General features: G+C 44.5%; 1 protein-coding gene across 15 annotated transcripts in view; it reads left to right on the forward strand.

Moving 5' to 3' along the window:
• Positions 1 to 24,378, forward strand: part of LOC105469674 (fibroblast growth factor receptor 2) — a 122,424-nt gene that overhangs the window by 31,807 nt on the left and 66,239 nt on the right. For 8 of the 15 annotated variants that reach the window (XM_011721070.3, XM_011721080.3, XM_011721031.3 and 5 more), the window contains exons 3-5: positions 2,248 to 2,514; positions 3,383 to 3,460; positions 16,191 to 16,360. In XM_011721070.3, coding sequence (XP_011719372.1) covers positions 2,248 to 2,514; positions 3,383 to 3,460; positions 16,191 to 16,360 — 515 coding nt within the window. The remainder of the gene's footprint in view (positions 1 to 2,247; positions 2,515 to 3,382; positions 3,461 to 16,190; positions 16,361 to 24,378) is intronic. The other 7 variants (XM_011721086.3, XM_024789203.2, XM_011721104.3 and 4 more) reach the window with 2 other exon arrangements.

Below are 24,378 nucleotides of genomic sequence, written 5' to 3' on the forward strand. Positions count from 1 at the left end.
CTTCTCAGCTCAAATGCCTATTCTTGAGAGAAGTCTCTCTGATCGTCTTATACAACAGGGACTGAAACACATTTCGTAGGGGCAAGATGGCAAATATTGTAGGGCTTGCAGACCGCAGGGTCTCTGTTGCAACGACTGAACTCTGCCCTTGTAACACACAAAAGCAGCACCAGACAATAAGGTATGGGCATGGCCGTGTTCCAATAAAGCTTTGTTTACAAAAACAAGCTGTGGCTGGCTTGGCCCGCGGGCCATCACCTGCCACCTCCTGCCAAAGGACCAGCCCTCCCCTGCCACTGCTGTGTGCACGTGCCCGTATCTTGCTGTGTCCTTCTTCCTAACGCTTAAGCAAGAACACTGTATTTTTTATAGATTTTGTGTCTGTTGTCTGTCATTCCTACCATAATGGACGATCCGCAAGTGCAGGGTTGTCTTGCTGCGGAGCTTCCAGAATAGGCTTGGTGTATAGTAGGTGTGCAGTAAATAATTGTCGAGTGAGAAAACAAATGTTAGAAACATAACCTGCCTGTCAGCTGGGCTTTCCTTGCTTGCTTTGGGGTGCGTTTGTCCATGTTACATTTAGCGTCTGTTTTCCTCCTTTTGTTGTGATTCTCTCTTTGTGTTCACGTGCTAGTTGGCATCTGGGGCTTGGCCTGCATGCCTTTGGTGATGCCCCTTTGGGAAGCCCCGGGCCTCCCGTGTGCTGTTGACGGTGGTGGTGAGGGGATTTCTTGTCCTTGATGCATGTGGCCCTTTCACAGCGGGACTGAAACACAGATTGACTTGATTTCAGTCTCCTATGGGAGATTTGTCCTTCGGAGGGGTGTCTAGGCAAAACAGTTGCCTTTGATCCTGCCCTGATTTGGTGCTGTCTCAGTGCTGGGAAGCTTTGCATTTTCCAGGCCTGGAACTCTGGGTCCCATTCACACTTCTCACTGGAGGGATGAAAGCCTGCTTCTTGGGCCCTCGTGGCCGCTCCAGCCGGCAGCTCCAGCTGCTGTTACTAATAAACGCCAATGGTTTCCCCTCAGCTCCAGTGGAGAGGTTGTGTGGGTTGGATCCTTGTGGATTCCATCCTGTGCTGCGTATCTGGGGACTGTGACCTGGTTCGACATGGCCATGTGTATGCCAAGCAGGATGGGGTTGGTGGCGGGAAGCACGGAGAACCATGAGACCCACGCCTTTTCTCTAGGGTCTTGGTGTCTCCTCGGGGAGGTGGGATGCGTTCATGAGAATGTGACGCATCCCATGCGCTGGCGAAGTGGGCAGGTGTACGGTGGAGGGGGAGGGAGCCACTGCACTTCCGCCCAGGGTGACTGATGCAAGGTGACCCCCATCACAGAGGGCCCTACTTGATTTGGGCCTTGGAGGGTGGATGGCAGGGAAGAGAGGGAGGAAGGACTGTCCCTACAGGAGAAGCCTGGGACGTGTGTGGCGGGAGTTGGTGAGCAGGGTGGGACAAAACTTTGTCGTGTGGAGTTGGGGGCACGCAGCACCCAGCGGCTTCATTTCAGGACCCCTGTAAGTGCAGTGGAGACCGCCTTGCAGCTGTCTGGGCATTTTGCTCTTTTTGTTTTTGGTGTTAAGGCCTCCAGGCTTTTATCATTTTGAGGAAAACGGCAGGTCTCAGCTCACCCGGCACAGAATTAGTTAGGTCTCTAAACCCGCAAAGTACTGATCTGAACCTGAGAGCTCATGAAAACTCTGGGTGGCAAAAAATCTTGTAGGGGATCCCTTAGTTTTCCTTGAGTTTGAGACATTTCATTTTAAGAAGCTTGGCCTTGGGACAACATACCAAGTCTAGCACAAGTAATTAAGAGTGTATGTGTGTGTGATGCACAGTCACGTTTAACGTACAAATGTGAAAAACTTGGCATTCTTACAAATAAAACATACCACAATGACAGATTTTTGCAGGTATTACGGTGCAAGCACACTTTGGCAATCAATTTAAACATTTTCTTGTGGAATATCCTTCCATGCTATGGTTTGGTTTGTTTCTAAAGCCCTGTAGGATGTGGAAACGAAGTCAGGACAGATTTGCTGGGGGTATCATACCTCTGGTTGCTGTTCCAGATACTTCCTGACTTCCTGGGGCCTGGGGAGAGGTGGATGCCTGCTGGGGCCATTTGCAAAGCAAGAACAGCTTCTCCTGGGAATAAGCAGCCTCCACTGACCTTTGTTGGACGTTCTCTCCTCTCCCTCCTTCCCATCTGTCTCCATCTTCTCTCTCCCACCTTTCTGCAGAGCCACCAACCAAATACCAAATCTCTCAACCAGAAGTGTACGTGGCTGCACCAGGGGAGTCGCTAGAGGTGCGCTGCCTGTTGAAAGATGCCGCCGTGATCAGTTGGACTAAGGATGGGGTGCACTTGGGGCCCAACAATAGGACAGTGCTTATTGGGGAGTACTTGCAGATAAAGGGCGCCACGCCTAGAGACTCCGGCCTCTATGCTTGTACTGCCACTAGGACTGTAGACAGTGAAACTTGGTACTTCATGGTGAATGTCACAGGTGAGTCGGCCCGTGAGCCCTACGCTCTCTCTTCTCTGTAGCCATTATGTGATTTACATTTTTTTGGCCAAGTGCAAAGGTAGCGAGATCTCTAATTGGATGCCAGGCACACAGCTTCATAGTTTTTGAAATTCTTCTTTGGGACCTGGTGCACCAGAAAGGCCAATCATTAAGAATGACAGAGCTCTTGTGCACAAAGTAACATTTTTCTTAAGATAGTACGCTTTTATTTAAGGAAATACATGGTTTTTTCTTTCTCTTTTTTTTTTTGGTACCACTGACATCTTTGGCATTTAGAATATAGGACTGAAATGTGGATACTCAAGATTTCTGATTGGTTTATTAAAGTTTGAGTTTCTCTCCTTGATTTCATTCTGTGCAGTGAGCAGGACAGAACAGGCGCCCTTTGTGGCTGAGTTTAAAATTCTGCTTTCAGAATGTTAGTTGACGATGACAAGGGCCACACAGGGACTAAGTTTTGTCAGGGATCAATTTCTTTCTTGAAGGGGACCCGCATACTGAAAGGTTAGTGCTGAAAAAAGAGTCTTTGGGCACTACACAATTGGTAAATTTGTCAGGGGCTTGAATACTGTTTGAAGCTTGAAATCCAATTCTCGTATATCCAATTTTATAGCCTGTTTAAATAGCGTGAAAACAGAAAACATTGAGAATCATAACATAGACCAACTGTCATCATGGAGGGAATATTTAAGCCATTGAAACTATCTTAACTAAACACAATCCCAGGCTCTTTGCGAGGGTTCCTGGGTTGTTGACTTTGCTATGGAGAAGGTCTCAGTTGTAGATAATTGCAACCTTTTTGCTTTGCAAAAAAACACATCCATGGAATATGTTCTTTTGCATACAGATGCCATCTCATCCGGGGATGATGAGGATGACACCGATGGTGCGGAAGATTTTGTCAGTGAGAACGGTAACAACAAGAGTAAGTAACCGCCCGGCTCCGATGGTCCCCGAGAGAGGAGCGTGGAGGGAAGTCCTGCCTGTCACCTGTCTTCTTGTCGACTCTTCCACGCCATGCTGTGTCCCACGGCCCTTGCCTTTCCCCGCTGTGTCTACTTTCCTGACTTTCAAACCTGAGAATAAACCACTGTTGCTGCACAGCCTTCTCTATCGTTTGTCCTTTCTTCTCGTGTCACTGGTCATTCGTTTTTCAAAGCAGTTACTACTTTTCTTTCCTTGATTTTTCCTTTTCCCTTTGGCTTCTCCCTATTCAGAGACATAAAAATAGTAGAACCACGTAACATCTTGGTTTTCCCTGTAATCATTGATCGTGCTTGGTTTAATCCAGTGGTGCGTGACTGGGGCAATGGCCTATTTTTGCTCTCCCGGCACAATGGGCAATATCTGGTTGTCACAACAGAGGGTGGGGGTGCTGGTGGCCTTTAGTTGGGGAGGGGCCAGGGATGCAGAGCACAGCCCCATAACAAAGAATTATCTGGTCCAAGATGTCAGTTGTCCCTAGGATGAGAAACCCCGGCCTCCTACAACACACACCTCATGCTGAGTGGAAATGAAGGACGTGTGCCTTACTTTGCAGACCACGATTGAAAAGGGACCCAAAGGTGGTTTGCTTAATGAGGGCCGTGAACACTGAGTGCTAACACGAGAGAGGCCATTGACTTGCGAGGAAGAACATGGCATAGCCTCCTGGAGCTGGGCAGCCTGGGTTTGAATCTTTCTCCACAACTTCTGAGTTGCTCATTTCACTTCTGTGCCTTAGTTTCTTTAACTATAAAGTGGAGAGTAATAATAATAATAATAATAATAATAATAATAATAATACCTTCTGGGATTGTTATGAGGATTACATGAGTTCCTAGTTGTATAGTGCTCAGAAGAGTGAGTGCTTGCAAATGTTTATTCAATAAAGACAATAGAATATAGCATTACTTGCATTTTCCAATGACTTGGCTGGAATGTTCCTAAAGTGTTTGTACATGGGGTATTGGGGTTCTCTGCTTATATGGTATATTCTACATTTTTTTAAAAAGGATTTTAGTCAATTTAGTACATTTAAACAAGGCCTAAGTAATATACCACACCCGGCTAGTTTATGTATGTTTTTTTTCCCTGAGATGCCATCTTGCTCTGTCACCCAGGCTGGAGTGCAGTGGCATGATCTCGGCTCACTGCAACCTCCATCTCCTGGGTTCAAGCAATTCTCCTGCCTTAGCCTCCTGAATAACTAGGACTACAGGGGCCTGCCACCACACCTGGCTAATTTTTGTGTTTTTAGTAGAGATGGAGTTTCACCTTGTTGGTCAGGCTGGTCTTGAACTCTTGACATCGTGATTCACCTGCCTCGGCCTCCAAAAGTGCTGGGATTACAGGCATGAGCCACCGTGCCTGGCCTAATTTATGTATTTTTAGTAGAGACAGGGTTCTACCATGTTGGCCAGGCTGGTCTTGAACTCCTGACCTCAAGTGATCCACCCGCCTTGGTCTCCTGAAGTGCTGGGATTACAGGTGTGAGCCACTGCGCCTGGCAACACTTTATTTTTTAGAGCACTTTTAGGTTCACAGCAAAATAACGAGGAAGGAACAAAGATTTCCCATATAATCTTCCCCAACACATGCATAGCCTGTCCTGTTATCAACATCCCCGCCAGAATGGTACATCTGTTCCGGTTGATGAACCTGCACTGCCATCATTATCACCCAAAGTCTGTGGTTGACTTTAGGGTGTGTAATCATACAGTCTGTAGCCTTTACAGATTGACTTCTTTGACTTAGTAAGATGCATTTAAGTTTCCCTCCTATTTTTTTTATGGCTTGATGGGTCATTTGTTTGTAGCACTGAGTATTCCATTGTTTGTATGTATCAAAGTTTATCTATTTACCTACTAAAGGATATCTCAGCCAGGCACTGTTGCTCATGCCTATAATCCCAGCACTTTGTGAGGCTGAGCAGGTGGATCACTTGAGAACAGGAGTTCGAGACCAGCCTGGCCAACATGGCGAAATCCCTGTCTCTGCTAAAAATACGTAAGTTAGCCAGGTATAGTGGCGCACGCCTGTAATCCCAGCTACTCAGGAGGCTAAGGCATGAGAATCACTTGAACCCAGGAGGTGGAGGTTGCAGTGAGTTGAGATCACGCCACTGCACTCCCGCCTGGGTGACAGAGTGAGACTCCATCTCAAAAAAAAAAAAAAAAAATTCTCTGTTTCTTCCAAGTTTTGACAGTTGCAAATGAAGCTGCTACAGACATCTTTGCACAGGTTTTTGTGTGGACATAGTTTTCAGTTACTTTGGGTAAATGTTAAGGAGTGTGATTGCTGGATTATGTGGGAAGAGTGTGTTTAGATTTGTAGGAAACCACCAAGCTGCCTTCCAAAGTGGCTACACCATTTTGCATTCCCACCAGCAAGGAATGAGAGTTCCTGTTGCTCCACATCATTCGACGTGCCCGGTGTTCTGGAGTTTGGCCATTCTGATAGGTGTGTAATGGTATTTTGTTGTTTTAATTTAAATTTCTCTGATGACAGATGATGCGAAGCATCTTCTAATATGATTAATTGCGGTCCATATATCTTCTTTGGTGAGAAGTCTGTCAAGGCCATTGGCCCATTTTTTAATGAGGTTGTTTGTTTTCTTACTGTCGAGTTACAAGAGTTCTTCGTATATTTTGGATAACAGTCCTTTATTACATCTCTTTTGCAAATAGTTTCTCCCCCAACCTGTGGCTTGCCTTTTCATTCTCTTGACAGTGTCTCTTGCAGAGCAGAAATTTTTAAGTTTCATGTAGTCCAGTTTTTTCTTTTATGGATGGTGCCTTTGGTGTTATATGTAAAATGTCATCATCCAACCCAAAGTCATCTAGATTTTCTCCTATGTTACCTCCTAGGATTATTATAGTTTTGTATTTTGTATTTATGTGTGTAATCTATTTTAAGTTAATTTTTGTGAAGGATGTTAGGTGTGTGTATGGATTCACTTTTTAGCCTGTCTGTGGTGGTTCTGGCACTATTTGTTGAAAATGCTTTTTTTTTTTTTTTTTTTTTTTGAGATGGGAGTTTCGCTCTTGTTGCCCAGGCTGGAGTGCAATGGTGCGATCTCAGCTCACCACAGTCCCCGCCTCTTGGGTTCAAGCAATTCTCCTGCTTCAGCCTCCCGAGTAGCTGGGATTACAAGTACATACTACCACACCCCGCTAATTTTGTATTTTTAGTAGAGATGGGGTTTCTCGATGTTGGTCAGGCTGGTCTGGAACTCCCAGCCTCAGGTGATCTGCCCGCCTCGGCCTCCCAAAGTGCTGGGATTACAGGTGTGAGCCCCTGCGCCCGGCCTGTCTTTTAGCTTTTTAAAGGAAAAAGATAAAACAGATATTGGTAGGTACCTCGGATAAATGAGTTACTTAAGTGAAGATTTAGATTTGTCCCTGAATCTTCTAGCAGCTTGGGCAAAAGGGAAGTATTTTGGTTGATGCAGTTCTTACTTTTTGTCAAGAGGAAGCTTAGGGCAGTTGTTCTCAAAGTGAAGTTCCTGGTCCAGCAGCATCAGCATCACCTGGGAACTCCCTCGAAATGCAGATTCTCAGGTTCCTCCTCAGTCCCACTGCCTTAGAAACTCTGGGGGTGATTCTGCTTCACACTGAAATGCGAGAACCGCTGGCTTAGAATTTGCACATGGAGGTCTGCCCTGAATGGGAGCTTACCGTTAGCGGTCTTGTTCGTAAAACAGTGGATAATAAGGTGAGTGGAAGTATCTTCTGTGATTTATACCAGCCTTCTAAAAAGGTTATCATTATTATTTAACAAAAAGCACTGATACAGTGGAGCACGTCATTCACTTCTTTTGGCCAGTGGCTCTGGCATGAAGCTGGAGGCAAAGATGCTGAGGGCCCACCCTAGACAGGCTCTGAGCTGGTTGCTGGTTCCATCCATGCCACTAATAACCCGATCAGGTGGAGAGATTATTTATTCTTGCTTTATTGATTGGAAAGTTGTGGCTCAGCAAGCAAAAGCAGAGCTGCGTTTCAGTCGTAGGCGTGTTGCATGAGAGCATCCTAGGGTCACAATGTGGGTGGATTGAGAATGCTTGTACAGGTGTTTACAGCTCTCAAGTTTTACTGTATGTGGGTGTCCTCGCTGTGGATTGAGACATCGGATTCTGTCAGGGTGGTTTTTGGATGCCTGGGGAACTGTGTTGTCCTGGTGGTCAGGTACCTGCCTAATAGCAGGTTACCGTGAAACCATGTGAAGCAATAAAATGCAACAGCAAGGTATGGATTACGTGACAGGCAGGCTGAGTGGTTCAGAAGGATTATGTGCTGTGGCCCTTATGCTTTGCATTATGAACACTGTTCCTAACTGCCCAGCGCCCATGCAGAAGGGCCAGGGGGTAGAGCGCCCATGTGATGAATGCCAACCAACAGTGTACTTGCCATGCCTTCACCTTACAAGCAGGGTTCTTTTGTAATTAGCTCTCAAATGACACCAACTCTGCCCCCGAAATGGGTGCTCTGCAGTGATTAAGGGCTAGTGTTAGCTGTACCAGGGAGATACTGCTGTGAGGAGGTGCCTCTGTTTGGTGTCTGTGAAACATTAGATGCTATTTAAAGTGATAGCAGTTCTTAGCTGGCTACTTGGCCTCTGCCATCTGTTAGTGTGATTAGGCTGGTCTGATTCACAGGTGCAGCCTGGGGCGGCTGAGATTAAGCAGCTGTGGCCTGTGTGGACAGAGGAATGCCATGGCCGGGGTAATTGGCAAGGCAGGAAAGGGGACGTTGCCATTAAAACAATTTTTTGCCACCTCAAGTGTCAAATACCTGACCCGATTAATAGGGAAAATTGCAGAAGCACCAAATTCTTTGCATTTTCAGCCACCTGGAAAACACTCATGTGTCCAGATTGATTTCTTTGGTGCCTTCTCATTGTCTGGAAATGCCACTGGGATGTGTTTGAATGTTCTTCTTTAGGAACTTTGACAAATGATGCTCCAGTGACCCGGTGTTGATGGTGACATTTTTGGGCTTTTTTCAGTTTTTTTTTTTTTTTTTCCTCCTTTTGGATTGAGACATTGAAAATTTAGTTCTGTATCTTCCAGTTGGAAAAATATATTGCAGGTCATTCCCTCTGCTGATATGCTAGATTATTGATCTAATTTTGGTGGTTAATATAAGAAGGCAAGCTCAGCTGCCTGCTAGAGTTCTTTTTAGATTCTGTACAAAGTACAAAAAGCTTGGGCACCAAATATAATGGCAAAAATAACAATCAAGAATTAAAGATCGGGCGCAGTGGCTCACGGATGTAATCCCAGCACTTTGGAAGGCCGAAGTGGGCGGATCACAAGGTCAGGAGTTCGAGACCAGCCTGGCCAATATGGTGAAACTCCATCTCTACCAAAAATATGAAAATTAGCCGAGCTTGGTGGCGGGCACCTGTAGTCCCAGCTACTCGGGAGACTACGGCAGGAGAATCACTTGGACCCAGGAGGCGGAGGTTGCAGTGAGCTGAAATCGTGCCACCACACTCCAGCCTGGGCGACAAAGCAAGACTCCGTCTCAAAAAAAAAAAAAAAAATCTATCTATCTATCTATCTATCTATCTATCTATCTATCTATCTATCTATCTCTCTCTCTCTCTATCTATCTATCTATCTATCTCTCTCTCTCTCTCTCTATCTATCTATCTATCTATCTATCTATATCTATTTTAAGTTGATTTCTTCATCACAGATGTGCAGGGCATTCTCTGGTCATATTTTAGCAGCTGACTAGCTGATGACCTCACACGGTACCAGCACTAGATGTTTCCAAGTGGAACAGTCCTGTGATGTCATTACAAGCCTGGCTGCCAGGAAATAATGCTGTTACGTATGCCCCTCGGTGCAACACATTTTCTCCAGAAAGAAAGTTGCAATTTCAAATGCTAATTTTTGAAATGCATCCAGGTTGAGGGTTTTGAAAGGTTGAGAATTTATCCTTTTGCATGGAAAAGCATAAGTTAACTAGTTCTTGCCTTTCCTAAAACTAGGTATGTTGATGAGTTATCTGGCAGCCCCTAGGTAGATACATATACCCATTTGTTCGAGGGATTTTTATTGTCTCCAGTTTGTGTTTCGGTGATTAATGTTTCTGAAGAGCTTGAGACTTAGTTTTGAGAAGATCATGATTGGCGAAAAGTTCAGGTCCGTTGCTTAACTCGAAGGAAGTGATGGAGAAACAGCTGTATCAAGACTCTTGCTGCTAAAGTGGTTCTTTCTCTCGAGTGATGCGAGACAAAGTGATTTTCTATTTTGGTTTCATTCCTGTTGAGACCTGCAGATGCCCACACTCCATGTCAGGGAGAAAGACTATTTTTTTTGGAAGTAACTAGGGAAAATGAAGGTAGTTAGCCTGAGATCCCAAACTCATTTCATTGATTAACCTGCCGATAACAGTTCAAAGTCACCTTTGTTCTAATTGGGATTTTTACTTGGTAGAGATCCTAAGTTGGTAACCGCAGGCTTCTTAGTTGTGTTGAAGTTTCTAGGAATTGAAAAGAACAATAGCAACAACAACAGCAACAAAAAACCCACACAGGCGTCGCAAATTTTTGGAAATTCCCTTTGTAATGAAAACATCATCAATAAGTTGGTTTGGGCCAGCACAGCAGCTCGTGCCTGTAATCCTAGCTAGTTGGGAGGCCGAAGCAGGAGGATCGTGTATACCCAGGAGTTTGAGACTAGCCTGGGCAACATAGCAAGACCCCATCTCTACAAAAAATAAAAAATTAGCCAGGTGTGGTGGCTCATGCCTGTAGTCACGGTTACTCGGGAGGCTGAGGTGGGAGGATCACCTGAACCCAGGAGATCAAGGCTGCAGTGAGCCGTGGTCATACCACTGCAGTGCAACCTGGGCAACACAGCAAGACCCTGTCTCTTAAAAGAAAAGGCTGGTTTTGGTATTTTATTACAAAGACTGGTGATGAGGTTCCATCCTATGGTTGGACTGAATATCTTTCTCAGTCTCCTCTTTGGTTAAACGCGCAACCAATGATTGGAGAAGTTTCCTTTGAAGGCAGATCTTGGCAATTCCCATGGGCCAGCTGGTCTGCTCATGGGCTCAGTTATTTCACTTGTGGTTAACTTGCTTGGTTTTTAAAACATATATTTCTGATTGAATGCCTGGCTGGTTAGCAAGTTTTTAATGAGAGTTCTCAAATAAAGCCACAGACACACCCCCTCATAATCATATCCTCACTCACATCTCCATATTTTGTTAGATTTGTTTTCTCTTAGTTTATACCAAACCGAAAACAGAACTGCAGGATAGTGGGGAGCTCTGAGACATTTTTCCCCTGTCAGGAGTCAAGGCATTCAAATGTCCTGATTAGTGATATTTTTAAAAGCCCTAATTATAGACTCGAGACAGAGGCTTTAGTGGGGCTTTAGAGAGTTTGTGAGACTTAATCTAGGAGCTGAAACAGGCTGTGTTTTTAAAATTTTTTGCATCCATAAAAATACAGTTGGCAGTCATCAGTGGCTGCTGCTCACATAAATCTTGAACTTTTGACTTAATTACCATGGGAGAGTTCAAAGGGCAGGCTGGAGTGGTTGAAGGAACACTGCTCAGGGAGCTGGAGATGGGCCTGGCCTCAGCCCGGCCTCTGGCTGTGTGACCTTGATCAAATCACTTAACCTTTCTGGATGACATTGATCACATCAGTCGTTGGGCCAGATGGTCACTGAGGTCTCTTTTGGTACAGCCTGGTAATATGATTCCATGTTTCTCCTTTAAATCATTGGGCCGTGTTCTCTCTTTTTTTGGTTCCAGAGAGAGAGAGAGAGAGAGAGAGAGAGAGAGAGAGAGAGAGAGAAGATTATAAACCTTAGATGTCAGCATTGGGATGTGTAAGGGTTTTGGTGGGGGCAGGCCCAGCAGACTATGGTTTCTGATTAAGTTTAAATTGCAGGGTCAAAAGAAATCATATAATCCTACCATTTGTTGATAGAATCAATACCTGCCTAGCACATGGATACCTGGAAAGTATGTTCGAACTGGAAGGGACCTTAATCAGTGCAACTACTTCACTTTATAGCTAAAGCTTTTAATAGTCATCCATCCATCCGTCCATCCATCCATCCATCCATCCATCCAATAAACGCTTGAGTGCCTACCCCATAGGCTGAAGACAACCCCAGCTGTACCCTCCAGGTGCCCTACTCTTGTTGGTCAGCATCAGAAGGAATATTTTTCAGTACAGAGAAACTGATGTTAGAAGCACACATCTATCACAAAGAAGGGGCCTCGAGAAAGAATGATAACTTGGCTCTAGGGTGGGAATGTTAAAGGCTGTGTTGGAGTCCTTTAAGGGAAGTTTCTGTGCATTTATAAATCTCTCTTTAACCCATTGCATCTTAAAAGACTTCTGTTGTCTTAAAGTAAAATTCTACTTACTTAATATTATTACTTATATGCAATAACTGTTACAGTGTAGAAAATGATAATGAGTAGGTATGCTATGCGCTGGTGATGGGATGGGATTGATTGACTGTGGCTAGGTTTGACTGTTCCTTTAATTAGCTCATTCTTAGTATTTAATGATTAGGAGAACATCATTCTCGTGGTACTTATCACATCAGAAGCTCTAAGAATGTCAGAGCCAAAGGTACCATACCTATCATCGAGATTAATTTGTTTCCTTTACAGGTGGTTTAGTGTCATTCATTTTGAATGCCATTGGAAGTTTATACCACACATCTCTATTAGTTGACTTTAAGCCCACTCTTCATACACCTCTAAGGTATATGAAGTTCAGGGAAACTCATGTGTCCTTGGCTTGCAGATTCATTTGATTGATTGATTGATTGAGACAGAGTTTTGCTGTTGTCGTCCAGGCTGGAGTGCAATGGCATGATCTCGGTTCACTGCAACCTCCGCCTCCTGGGTTCAAGCTATTCTCCTGCCTCAGCCTCCTGAGTAGCTGGGACTATAGCCATGCGTCACCACGTCCAGCTAATTTTTGTATTTTTAGTAGAGACAGGGTTTCACCATGTTGGTCAGGCTGGTCTTGAACTCCTGACCTCGGGTGATCTGCCTGCCTCGGCCCCCAAAGTGCTGGGATTGCAGGCGTGAGCCACTGCACCTGAACTGCAGATTCATTTAAGATAGGACTGTTGAGTAAACATCCCTGTAGAGCATCTACTATGGACAAGGCTGATCTCGGCTTTGGTAGATCTTTAATTTGGTACATGAGTTCCTTCTCCAGATGAGAGTTGTTAAAGCTGTTCCTGAGCCTTGGTATAAAAGGGGCTTCCTTAGGTAGAGGAGCCTGTCCTAGGTGCCTGGATGGTGTTTGTCTCCAGCTGCTTTGCAGTTCTTGGGAAGCCCTGGCATTTCCATGTGTGGCCTTTCCAACTGCGAAAACATACAGAGGACACCAGGCTGCTGATGAAGGAAACACCGTAAAGCTATCTTATAGTATTATTATTTTTCTAGATCTTACAGATTCTTCAAGGTTCACATAAAGCTAGTGTATTTCAGGAAGAGTTATTGTAAAATTATAAAGGAGTTCTGGCCGGGTACGGTGGCTCACACCCGTAATCCCAGCACTTTGGGAGACCGAGGCAGGCGGATCATGAGGTCAGGAGATTGAGACCATCCTGGCTAACACGGTCTCTACTACAAAAAAAAAAAAAAATTAGCTGGGCATGGTGGCGGGTGCCTGTAGTCCCAACTACTTGGGAGGCTGAGGCAGAAGAATGACATAAACCTGGGAGACGGAGCTTGCAGTGAGCCGAGATCGTGCCACTGCATTCCAACCTAGGCAACAGAGCGAGACACTGTCTCAAAGAAAAAAAAGACTTCCTCCCCTCCCGTATCAAGTTCATTAAACCTATTTGTGAGCTTGACATTTAAAGAGAGGCTGTGTGCTGGTGTGATGTTAGCAGTCACCAGGGTGGGGCTGGTCACACAGGGGAGCATGGGCGGAGGGTTGTGCCTGGAGTTTTTATGGTGCCCCCCGACCTTGGATCTCTGAGACTTAGATGAGCAGCCCTGTGCCCGTATCCTGCTGTATGGCTGTGTCTCTGTTTTGCAGAAGCAGATTTTATAGGTGTAGCTTTGATGATTGAAATATCACCCCAGGGAAGTGGCTACCTGCCAGAAATTCCAGCAAAATTATTTCACCTTAGTCCTTAAATCACTCCCGAGGCACCAAGACAAAGGTGCGGGTTACCCGTGTGCTGTTGCTGTTGCCACAGGTCAGGCCTGCATAGGTATGCGTGGTCTGGGGCGGTCCCTGTGCTGTTACAGTCTCACCCATGGCTTGGCCCAGTGAGGGCAGAAAAGAACAACATTCCTAGTTCCTTCAGCTAAATCCCACTTTTTTTTAGGGAACATAAAAATCATGCCTCATGGTATGTAAGCACGTATCTGTTGATTTCTTCTATGTAAAACAGAAAAGACATTCCACAGGATCAGCTCAGTAGTAATTGATGCGATCTGAAAGAGTTACTGCATTAATATTTAGCTAATTCTTATGAATAGGCTATTGTGTTTACTTAAACAAATGACATGAGTGCAGACACCTGACAGCATGAGGTATGCTTTCCATTTAGGTCAGATTTGTAAACGTCTTTGTGTAGTGACAAAGCTCATTATTTGTTTTGTGCTCTCAATGGTTTCTTTTTAGTGACTGTGGCTGTGGATGGATTTTTCTAAGTAGAAGCTTTTAAAATGAAAGATTATTGAAATTGTTTCAGTATATGCCAGGCCCTGAGAGTCTTGTGATGAACAGGAATCAAGTACTCCCTGGTGAACCTTCAAAAGAATAGGTGCGTTTATAGGCATTCAACACCCAAAGCCAAATGGCTACCCAGGTTGCAAATGCAACTGGATTCAAACGAAAGAATTCAGTCCCTGTTCCTTTTTTCTTCTCCTTCCTTTTCTTCCCTCCCAGCTTCTATAGTTTTGCCCCCCTTCCCGCTGTTTTAGCATCGAATGGATGCACCTAAATCCTATCACTTTGACACTTAGATAAGCACAGGGGTAAAGATACAGCATGCCCTTGTAAAGAAGTCTCAGCCCTACCTTTGACAACAGGTTTCAAGAGCAAGCGTGAAGGCTAATTGGGGTAGGTGTTTGGATGCAATCATTTCAATTCCTAATTGTATCCCGAGAGTCTGGCTGCTAAGTGAAGGGGATCCTTATCCCCCAGGGACTGTGCTCTACACCCATAGAATAGAGGAGACTTCTAAATATGCATCAAAGTCCCTGCCTAGGGCCATTTTGCCTTGGGTTTGTGAAGTGTGTGTGCTGTTGTTTGGTCTAGCCTTCATCAGAAATAAGCACAGTTATGAATTAGCCTTCTAGAATGTTCAAGGTCCTGTTGGTGGCTGTTTCAGAGGAATACAGGGATTTTGGTTACCACTTTGCTAAGACAGAAACATATATATGAAAAGTTAAATTGCCGTACGGTAGAGGTTCTGGACAGGAAAAAAGGAGGACATGTGCCTTGACCCAGGCTGGCTTTCCCGAACTTTAGCCTTAAACATCAGAATGGTGGAAGGTACGGATTCCAACCTCATGGAGAAGCTGTATCTTCCTAGCAGTGGAGAGTAGGGTTGAAGACAGTGGGCTCTGGCATCAGGCTGATGTAGTTCAAATCCTGGCTGCACCTCTTCCAAGCTTCGTGGCTTTTGGCAGGTTATGTAACTTCTCTGTGCCTCAGTTTCCCCACTTGGAAGCCAAGATTATGATAGTGCCTTTCTCATTGAATTGGTGTGAAGATTAATGTGTTGACATGTAAAAACTCTTTGAGCAGTGCTTGGCAAAGCAGAGGCTTTCAGTCAGTAGTAGTCATTAGCCACTATTAGCAGGCATGAAGAATTTACAGTGGTATTCTGGCTTGAGGTTGTGGCTTTTATTTAGATAAAATACACTTTGCTTGGTGATTTAAAACTTTTTTCTTGAGTTTAAAAAATCACTTGTATTTATGACTTTCAGGGATATTTGGAGGGCATAACTGTAACATATTTAATTGGTAGCTTCCTCTTAAGTTATCATTAGTGGGGTGGTAGGGTTATAGCATTCATAACCACCCTTGGAAATAATTTTTTTAAATAAAGTTAGTGTGTATTTAGTGATACAGTTTTTATTTGTCTGTTTGTATATAAGTTCTGAGAAATGTATGAATACCTCTCTGGGCTATTTTATTATATTAGAATGATAATGTATACTATTGATTGCCATTTAAAGTAAGGCGCCAGTGGATAAGTTGATAGGGCTTTTGAGAACAACTTGTTTTTAACTAGTGTGTATATGTGACCATTTAATAGGTGTGGCAATCCAAAATGATATATTTTTGGAGGACTTAGCTGTGGCAGTTGTATACGTTGTTCATATGTATATAAAGTAGCATTTTAAAACATGATTTGACGTGAAATGATTTTCTGGCATCAAGAACAAGAGAGAGAAGGGGCCTCAAACACTTCACACTTCCCCCCCCCCCCCGCCGTTAGTAGACATGAAGCGTCCCTCTCTGGGACCTTCTGCTCAGCCAACTGGATTAGACTTCTGAAAATATTTTCCAAATGTAAATATTACCCAAAGATTTTAAAAATAGCTTATCATTTACATGCAAAGCGAAATGATCTAACCTGTTTGGAGTTTACTCATGGAGCGGAAGCTGTCCATCGGTATACATTCTAATATTGTTTTCCAAAACAGGAGCGCCTTACTGGACCAACACAGAAAAGATGGAAAAGCGGCTCCATGCTGTGCCTGCGGCCAACACTGTCAAGTTTCGCTGCCCAGCGGGGGGCAACCCAACACCAACCATGCGGTGGCTGAAAAACGGGAAGGAGTTTAAGCAGGAGCATCGCATTGGAGGCTACAAGGTAGAATTATGCTTTCAGAACATCACATTTCTTGCATTTTTGTTTATTTATTTATTTATTTTTGAGATGGAGTTTCTCTCTGTCACCCGGCTGGAGTGCAGTGGCGTGATCTTGGTTCACTGCAACCTCCACCTCCCAGGTTCAAGCGATTCTCCTGCCTCAGCCTCCCGAGTAGCTGGGACTACAGACGCCCACCACCACACCTGGCTAATTTTTTGTACCTTTAGCAGAGACAGGGTTTCACCGTGTTGTCTAGGATGGTCTTGATCTCCTGACCTCGTGATCCGCCTGCCTCAGCCTCCCAAAGTGCTGGGATTACAGGTGTGAGCCACCATGCCCAGCCCTACATTTTTGTTTATCTTTTTAAAGTGCTCAAAAGTTAGCAGAAATTAGAAGGAATACTTTAACAACAATCAATAATTGTCACAATTGCCCATGTCAGGGTTTGATATTAACAAAAAATACTACCCCGGACTTACATGTAATTTTAAAGTACAATTCCCATTTGTGGTGTTCTTCATATGAGGAGAGTTTAATAACAGAAGGGTCGAAAGTTGAGAGTCTGTTTTCTATATGCTTTATAGTGTATAAAACTAAAACGGGTGTGGAATTTGAGAAGCGTCAGTATAGTTTCCCTGTCAGAGCAGGATTGCATGAATAGTGAGGGGACTTGGATTAGAGACTGGGGTATGAAATATGAAGCATTAAGGGAGAGTGCATGGAGATGACAGCAGCAATCTGCTGTCCTCCTTGAAAGATTCTGAAGAGCCCATCACACAATGCCATGAAATTTAGTCTCATCACTCCCTAGGGAGTTTGAAATTGGCAGCTGTCTCCCTGCAGATGCCTGTGCATGCTCCTTCTAGCCTTTGTTCATCCACTTAGCAGAATTGATTGAGCACCCTGTGTGCCAGGCACCCTCCTGGGCTCTGGGGAGATGAGAGGGTGAGGGATGGCTCCAGTTCTGAGGGGCTCCTAGTCCAGTCCTGGAGGGGAGGCAGAGGAGAACTCTGGCAACAGGAGGCACACAGGTTTGGTTGAAGTTGCAGGAACGTGTTGCATCCCATGGATGTGCATGGAAAGGTGATATTGGCTGTTTGGAAGAATAAGGAGAAAGGAGGTCAGGAAAGGATTCAGGTCTGAGTTGGAAGGAGAGGTGTCTCAGAAAGAGAGATGGAATTTCCAAATTATTTAGTATGGAAGGGGAGAACTGTAATAATTGAGCATATGAAGAGGACTGAAGGAATGATGAAATTCTCTGGTGCATTTGAACATAAGTGGGCATATTAGTTACCTGTTGCTGCATAATAAATTGCCCCAAGGTATGGTAGCTTTAAGCAACATTTACTACCTCACCGTTTCCTGGGTCAGGAATGAAGGTGTGGTTTAGCTGGATCTTCCATCTCCAGCTGTCTCACAGGACTGTAAACAAGGAAGGGTTGAGGCTGAGGTCTCATCGGAAGGATTAATTGGGGAAGGAACTGCTCATGTGGTTGCTGTTAGGATTCACTTCCTTGCAGAGGGCCTCAGTTCCTCACTGACTGTTGACTGGGGGCTGCCCACTGTTCCATGCCACGCGGGCCTCTTCATAGGGCAGCTGCTGTCATCAGAGCAAAGGAGGAGCCAGAGAGAGAGAGAGAGAGGATGAGAGCAGGATCACAGAAGTCACAGCCTTTTGTAGCCCAGTGTTGGAAGGGACGGCCACCACTTTTGCTTTTTTCCATTATTAAGCGAGACCCTAGGGAGGAGTTTGCCCAAGGACCTGAATGCCAGGAGACATGGGGATCACTGGAACCCATCTGGGAAAACTGACGGTGGGAGGAATAGAAGACGCTCTTTAGCTCAGACCTCAGGTCCTTTAGAGCTAGGTGGGGAGGATTCCTCAGTAGCAGCAGTGGGACATCCGGGACTGTTTCTCACGTGTCTTTAACACACCAGCATCACGTAACTCCATCATTACTGTGAGTAAATGAGCCTCCTTTCCACCTAAAAATGCCCTGGAGCCCTTTTCTGAAATCCCATAGACAGTTATTCATCTTTAAAGGATTATTTGCTCCTGCAAAAGTTTTTGCCTTTTTAACACTTGGAAATTAACATCTAGAGGCTAAAATTCAGGGGAAAATGGGGACTGCCTATGAGTAAGTTTCTAGTAACGCATGGTGGGCAGTGAACATGTGAAACTGTTATGAGGCAGATCTGCTAGCAGGTGGGTACTGTTGAAGCTTGGAAGTAGAAATACTTTGGTTGGTTTTCACAACTCCTACTTGGTGGTGGAAGCAAGAGGCAGGGGGGTGATTTGTCCTTCTGTTCTTAGTTCAGTCCTTAGACCAGATACGATGAGATTGAAAGGTTGGCCCTTTTAAAAGAAATCTTTTTGAAAAAAGGAAAAAAAAAAGTGAAGGATTTCATGGAGGGATGCTGGATAGAAAGGAAGAGTTAAACAGCCCCTGGGATTGTTTTTAACCACCAAATGCTTTCTGAAACTCACATAATTGATGCAGTTCCAATGATTTATTTAAATACAATCTGAGTATGAGAATGGTGGTCAAAATCCTGGTGGTTAACTAATTTCGTCAATTAAGACAGCCTTGTAAATAAGTACAAAGAGGAGCTGATGAGGCTCCAGAGACCCCTGGGCTCAAAATAAATGGAACCGACATCATTACTATGGGGAAGGAGCTTTTTGCAAATCTGAATTAGGGATTACAAATATGCTAAGAGACTAACAGGGCCTAATGAGAAAATGCTGCTTGATTTTTAACAGGTGCAGTTCAGTGTTAATTACTGATGCCAACATTCTGCTAGACGGAGAGCCACCTATGTTCTAAAAGCAAAATGAGGACTCTCAGCAGAAAGCCTTTAGCCTGCCCCTGTGGAGTGCAGATGACCAAAGTGATTTTGTTGTGTCATGTTGTGCCGTTTTTGGAGGGAAAAAAAAATGGAATTTCAGTGTGTGGGACAAAAACCTAACATATATTTTGCTTTACCAAAAAAAAAAAAAAAAAAAAAAAAGGGCCAAAAGCAGAAGAAGACCACGCCTTTGGATACAGTGTGCTGGTGTGGTCCTCGCCCTTATGGTTCTCTGGTGGAGAAAGGCTGTGGCTGTGGGGTGGGGTGGCCTGGAAGGTTGGCCCACTAGTTACAGAGGTGGTCAGCCTAGGTTGATCAAGGGCTTTTCACAACAGCAGTGGCATTGAACGTTCATTTTAGAGATGCCAGAAACTCTTAGAAATTCCATTGAGTCTCAAGGGCTTCTGGGGCTTGAAAAGGAAAGACACATTTCTCATCTCCTGGGAAGGTTCCTTTAGTTACCTAAGGCATCATCTTTGCTAATGTGTTAAGCCAACCCCAGGTCCCGGAGTCACTGGAGCTCACAGAGGCTCATTCCCACCTGTGGGCCTCCCCGATGGTGAACTCCCTGGCTGGCTGTGGCCTGCTCTTGCCTCAGAGAGTCCTTATTGGGGCCTGACCAGGGCAGACTTTGGGGGGAATGGTCCCTGGTGTTGGGTTTTCCCTCTGATACTTTTTTCGTTACCTATGTAATCTTAAAGACATGTGCCTCTGGGTTGGGCGCGGTGGCAGTGTAATCCCAGTGCTTTGGGAGGCTGAGGCAGGAGGATCATTTGAGGCCAGGAGCACAAGACCAACTTAGGCAACATAGTGAGACCCCCATTTCTGCAAAAAGTTTAAACCATTACCTGGGCGTGGTAGTACTCACCTGTAGTTCCAGCTACTCAAGCAGCTGAGGTGGGAGGATTGCTTGAGCCCAGGAGTTTGGGGCTGCAGTGAGCCTTGACTACACGTGTCTCTGCAGTCCAGCCTGGATGATAGAGCAAGACTCTGTCAAAAAAAAAAAAAAAAAAAAAAGAAAATGAAAAAAGAAAAGAAAAAAAAGAGGTACCTTTGAACATTTGACTTGAGGGAACTCTATTGTCATTTTCATTCCTCACCACTTCTCCAAAAGCAAAGAGACCTAATTGAAACTCAGAGGGCCTGACATTTAACTGATCCATTCCTGACTCCTGTCCATTTGCCACTTTGCTTTATTTTATTTTTATTTTTTGAGATTGAGTTTTGCCCTTGTTGCCCAGGCTAGAGTGCAGTGGCACGATCTCAGCTCACTGCAACTTCTGCCTCCTGGGTTCAAGCGATTTTCCTGCCTCAGCCTCCCAAGTAGCTGGGATTACAGTCACCCACCACCACACCCAGCTAATTTTGTATTTTTTGTAGAGACGGGGTTTCACCATGTTGGTCATGCTGGTCTAGAACTCCTGACCTCAAGTGGTCCACCCTCCTTGGCCTCCCAAAGTGCTTGGGATTACAGGCGTGAGCTACCACACTCGGACTATTTGCCATTTTATTTAATGAAGAAGCAAAATGCCAAGTTTTCCAAGATACATTTTTTCCAGAAAGCAAAGACCTGAAAAGCTTCTTCAAACAAATGTGTGTTATTTCTGCAATTTTTCTTTTTCCTTTATAAATCTACTCATTCCATAAACTATGATTGCGCTTTGGTGGCCTGTCCATCTCATGCTTTCTACCTGTTTATGGATCAGGCACCTTGGATCGGGCACCTTGGCCCCGTCCCCTGCATTACAGCTTGTTTTGAAATGGCATGCATGTGTGGTCAATACAGGGAGGAGGGAAGACAAAAAAAACAAAACAAAGTCAAAGAGAATTATGAAATGGGACAGAAAGCTCATTTTCATTCGAATGACCAGTAGAACTATTTGGTATTCTGCAGTTCGGTCTTGTTTATCAGAGAACCCATGCTGAGCCATCCTTAGGTGATTAAGAATCAAATTATTATTTTTAAAGTATGTGAGCAAAGTCTCGCTGGATGTTATTAATGTGTGATTGGTATAATAGTGAAGCTGGACTTGAATCATAACTCTATCTCTCTAATCATACTTATTCCTGAGCTTTTACATCGGTCTTGACCGCGGGCACATTTTTTCAGCTCTCTGTGCCTCAGAATCCCCTGCCTTAAAATTAGAAGATTGGGTAAATAATCCTGATCCCTTCAGGCTCTGAGAACTGTAATTTAATAGCATCACCATCGTGTAGCATCAGCCATTTCTCTTCTTAAACTACAGCACAGAATTTTTTTTTTTTTTTTAATAAAGAGGTTACCTTTATGGCTAGATATTTCACAGGGCTCAGGACAGTTATTGCAATTTAATGCTGAGAAGCAAGAAGCTGGCTGAGATAATTAATAGACCACCTCAGTTCTCACCTTCTTCTTAGGTAATGATTTAGGCATAGGGGATTCTTAAAAACCATCTTTTATGCCACTTCGAAGTACGTAAGAACATAGACCAAGAGAGACGGCAGGGGAGAGGGCTCATTCAACGTGACTGTGAAACTGGCACAGAAGCCCTCAGCACCAGCTATTACAGGGGTTCAGGTTCCCCTGGAACCCCTCAGCAGAGAGTAAAGCATTATTGAGCATGAACCAAGTATATTTCAGATCTCGGAAAAGATGATTTTAAAAACTTTTATTATAATCACTACTAAACTGGTTGTTTTGAAGCATAGGTTAATTAGATTTACATTTTCTAGGTTAGTTACTTAGATGTCATTTTAAAGACTTTCTGATGCAAATGTTATGCTTAATCCACCAGTATGTTTAGGGGGAGAAATCATGACTAATGTACTTATCAGCATGTTTATACTCTACGGAGATTTTTTTCAGCGAAGACATTTCAGCTTTAATCCCAGATCAAGCGGTCTTTGATGAGGACACAGGCATATGTTTGTATTAGCCAACGTTTATGGACTGCTCCCCTGCATCGTGACTTTCCAGGTGCCTCCCATGGAGCAAGTTGCTCAGTCCTTCCACAGCCCAAAGAGGCAGACACTGTTATTTTGCCCTTTTTCATTTGAGGGCTTGCCCTACACCTACCTCATAGGTGGCACAGCTGCCATTTGGACCCAGGTGGTTTTGCACCAGAATTTATGCTCTAGCTAAACTGCTTTCTTCAAATGTAGTTCCATGTTTTGTAAAAACACTGTCGTTGTTGAATGAGAAACATAATGAAAGTAATGGCTCCCCAAAAGCATGCAAAGATCTAGCCCAAGGTATACTCTTGAGAGCAAAGTTGGGGATATGATGCTGTTCTTCCAACTGCCAAGACCTCTGTGGGTTATTTATTTGTTTATTTTTGAGACAGAGTCCCTCTCATATTGCCCAGGCTGGGGTGCAGTGGTACGAACATGGCTCAGTGCAGTCTTGACCTCCTGGGTTCAAGTGATCCTCCTGCCTCAGCCTCCTGTGTAGCTAGGACCACAGGTGCATGGCACCACGTTTGGCTAAGTGTTAAATTTTTTGCAGAGACGGGGGGTCTCACTTTGTTGCCTAGGCTGGCCTCGAACGCATAAGCTCAAGCGATCCTCCCGCCTCAGCCTCCCAAAGTGTTGGAATTACAGGCTTGAGACACTGTGCCCAGCTGGTTATGAGGTTTTTACATTTATTGTGGTAATAGATGCATAACATAAAATCTGCCATTTAAGTCATTATCAAGTTTAGTAGGCATTAATTACATTCACAGAATTGTGTAACCATCACCACTATTTTCAAAACATTTTCATCTCTCCAAACAGAAACTTTGTACCCATTAAGCAGTAAGTACTCATTTCCCCCTCCCCCACTGCACCTGGTAACCTCTAACCTACTTTTTGTCTCTATGAATTTGCCTATTCTGTGTATCTTATATAAGTGAAATCAGGATATTTTTCCTTTTGTGTCTGGCTTATTTCACTTAACGAAGGTCCGTCCATATTGTAGCATGAATCATTCCTTTTTATGGCTGAATTATATTCCATTGTATGGATATACCACATTTTGTTCATTCATCTGCTGATGATCACTTGGGTTGCCTCTACCTTTTGGCTATTGTGAGCAATTGGTCTACAAGTATCTGTCCCAGTCCTTACTGTAAGTTTCTCTGGTATATACCTAGGAGTGGAATTGCAGGACCATATGGCATTTGTCTGTTTTGCAAAAGCAAAAATGGGGAAGATCGTGACATTGTTAAAGCGCTAAGTTCAACAGGCGGTGGATGTCCTGCCGCAGCCACCTTTGCGAGCACCTACAAGCAACGGGCATCTAAGAAAACATGGCATGTTGTAATTCACTTCCCACCTCCTCCGGAGAGATCCAGTGGTTGTTTACTGAGCAGAGGGAAGAGTTTCTGCCACTGGTCCTGAGGATCAGATTGCCCGGCCCTGTTCTCTGGACACCTCCTGAAAAGCAAACTTCATGTATCAATGTTGGAGTTTAAGCATTAACAGGTGTTTGCCTCCACATCTGCGTGGTGGTGAGCAACAGCAAGTACCTCTGTCCTTGACATGCAAGCTTAGTTGGCACAAATGCTTTCAGAAAAGATGGTTTCAAGTCCCCCAGGCACCTGCTGAAAGTGGGGGGCTGGGATGGGAGAGTAAGATTTTATGCATTTTTGGTTTTTTCTTTTGTTTTGAGACAGAGTGTCACTCTGTCATGCAGGCTGGAGTACAGTGGCACGATCTCAGCTCACTGCGGCCTCTGTCTCCCAGGTTCAAGTGATTCTCTTGCCTCAGCCTCCTGAGTAGCTGGGATTACAGGCACCTGCTACCATGCCTGAGTAATTTTTATCTTTTTAGTAGAGACGGAGTTTCACCATGTTGGCCAGGCTGGCCTCGAACTCCTGGCCTCAAATGATCTGCCCGCCTTGGCCTCCCAAAGTGCTGGGATTACAGGCATGAGCCACTGTACCTGGCATATTTTTTGGATTTTAATGGCAACTCATCTGTTGAAAGAACTGATCTGTTCATGGGGTGGGTGCCTGTGTGAAGGCCGGGATTACAAGAGATTGCTGTCTTCCTGGGTAAATTGGGTGCTGGTACTGGTGGGAGAAAGGCTTGGGAATATCTTTCTGATATCACATGGACACAGTGTTCTACCTGGCACAGAGTAAAACTTTCTATCACCTTCTGGATGTTTATTCTGCTTGTTATCGAACACCTGGGTATTTGGAAAT

This window comes from Macaca nemestrina, chromosome 9 (genome assembly GCF_043159975.1).
Source record: "Macaca nemestrina isolate mMacNem1 chromosome 9, mMacNem.hap1, whole genome shotgun sequence".
Classification (NCBI taxonomy): domain Eukaryota; kingdom Metazoa; phylum Chordata; class Mammalia; order Primates; family Cercopithecidae; genus Macaca; species Macaca nemestrina.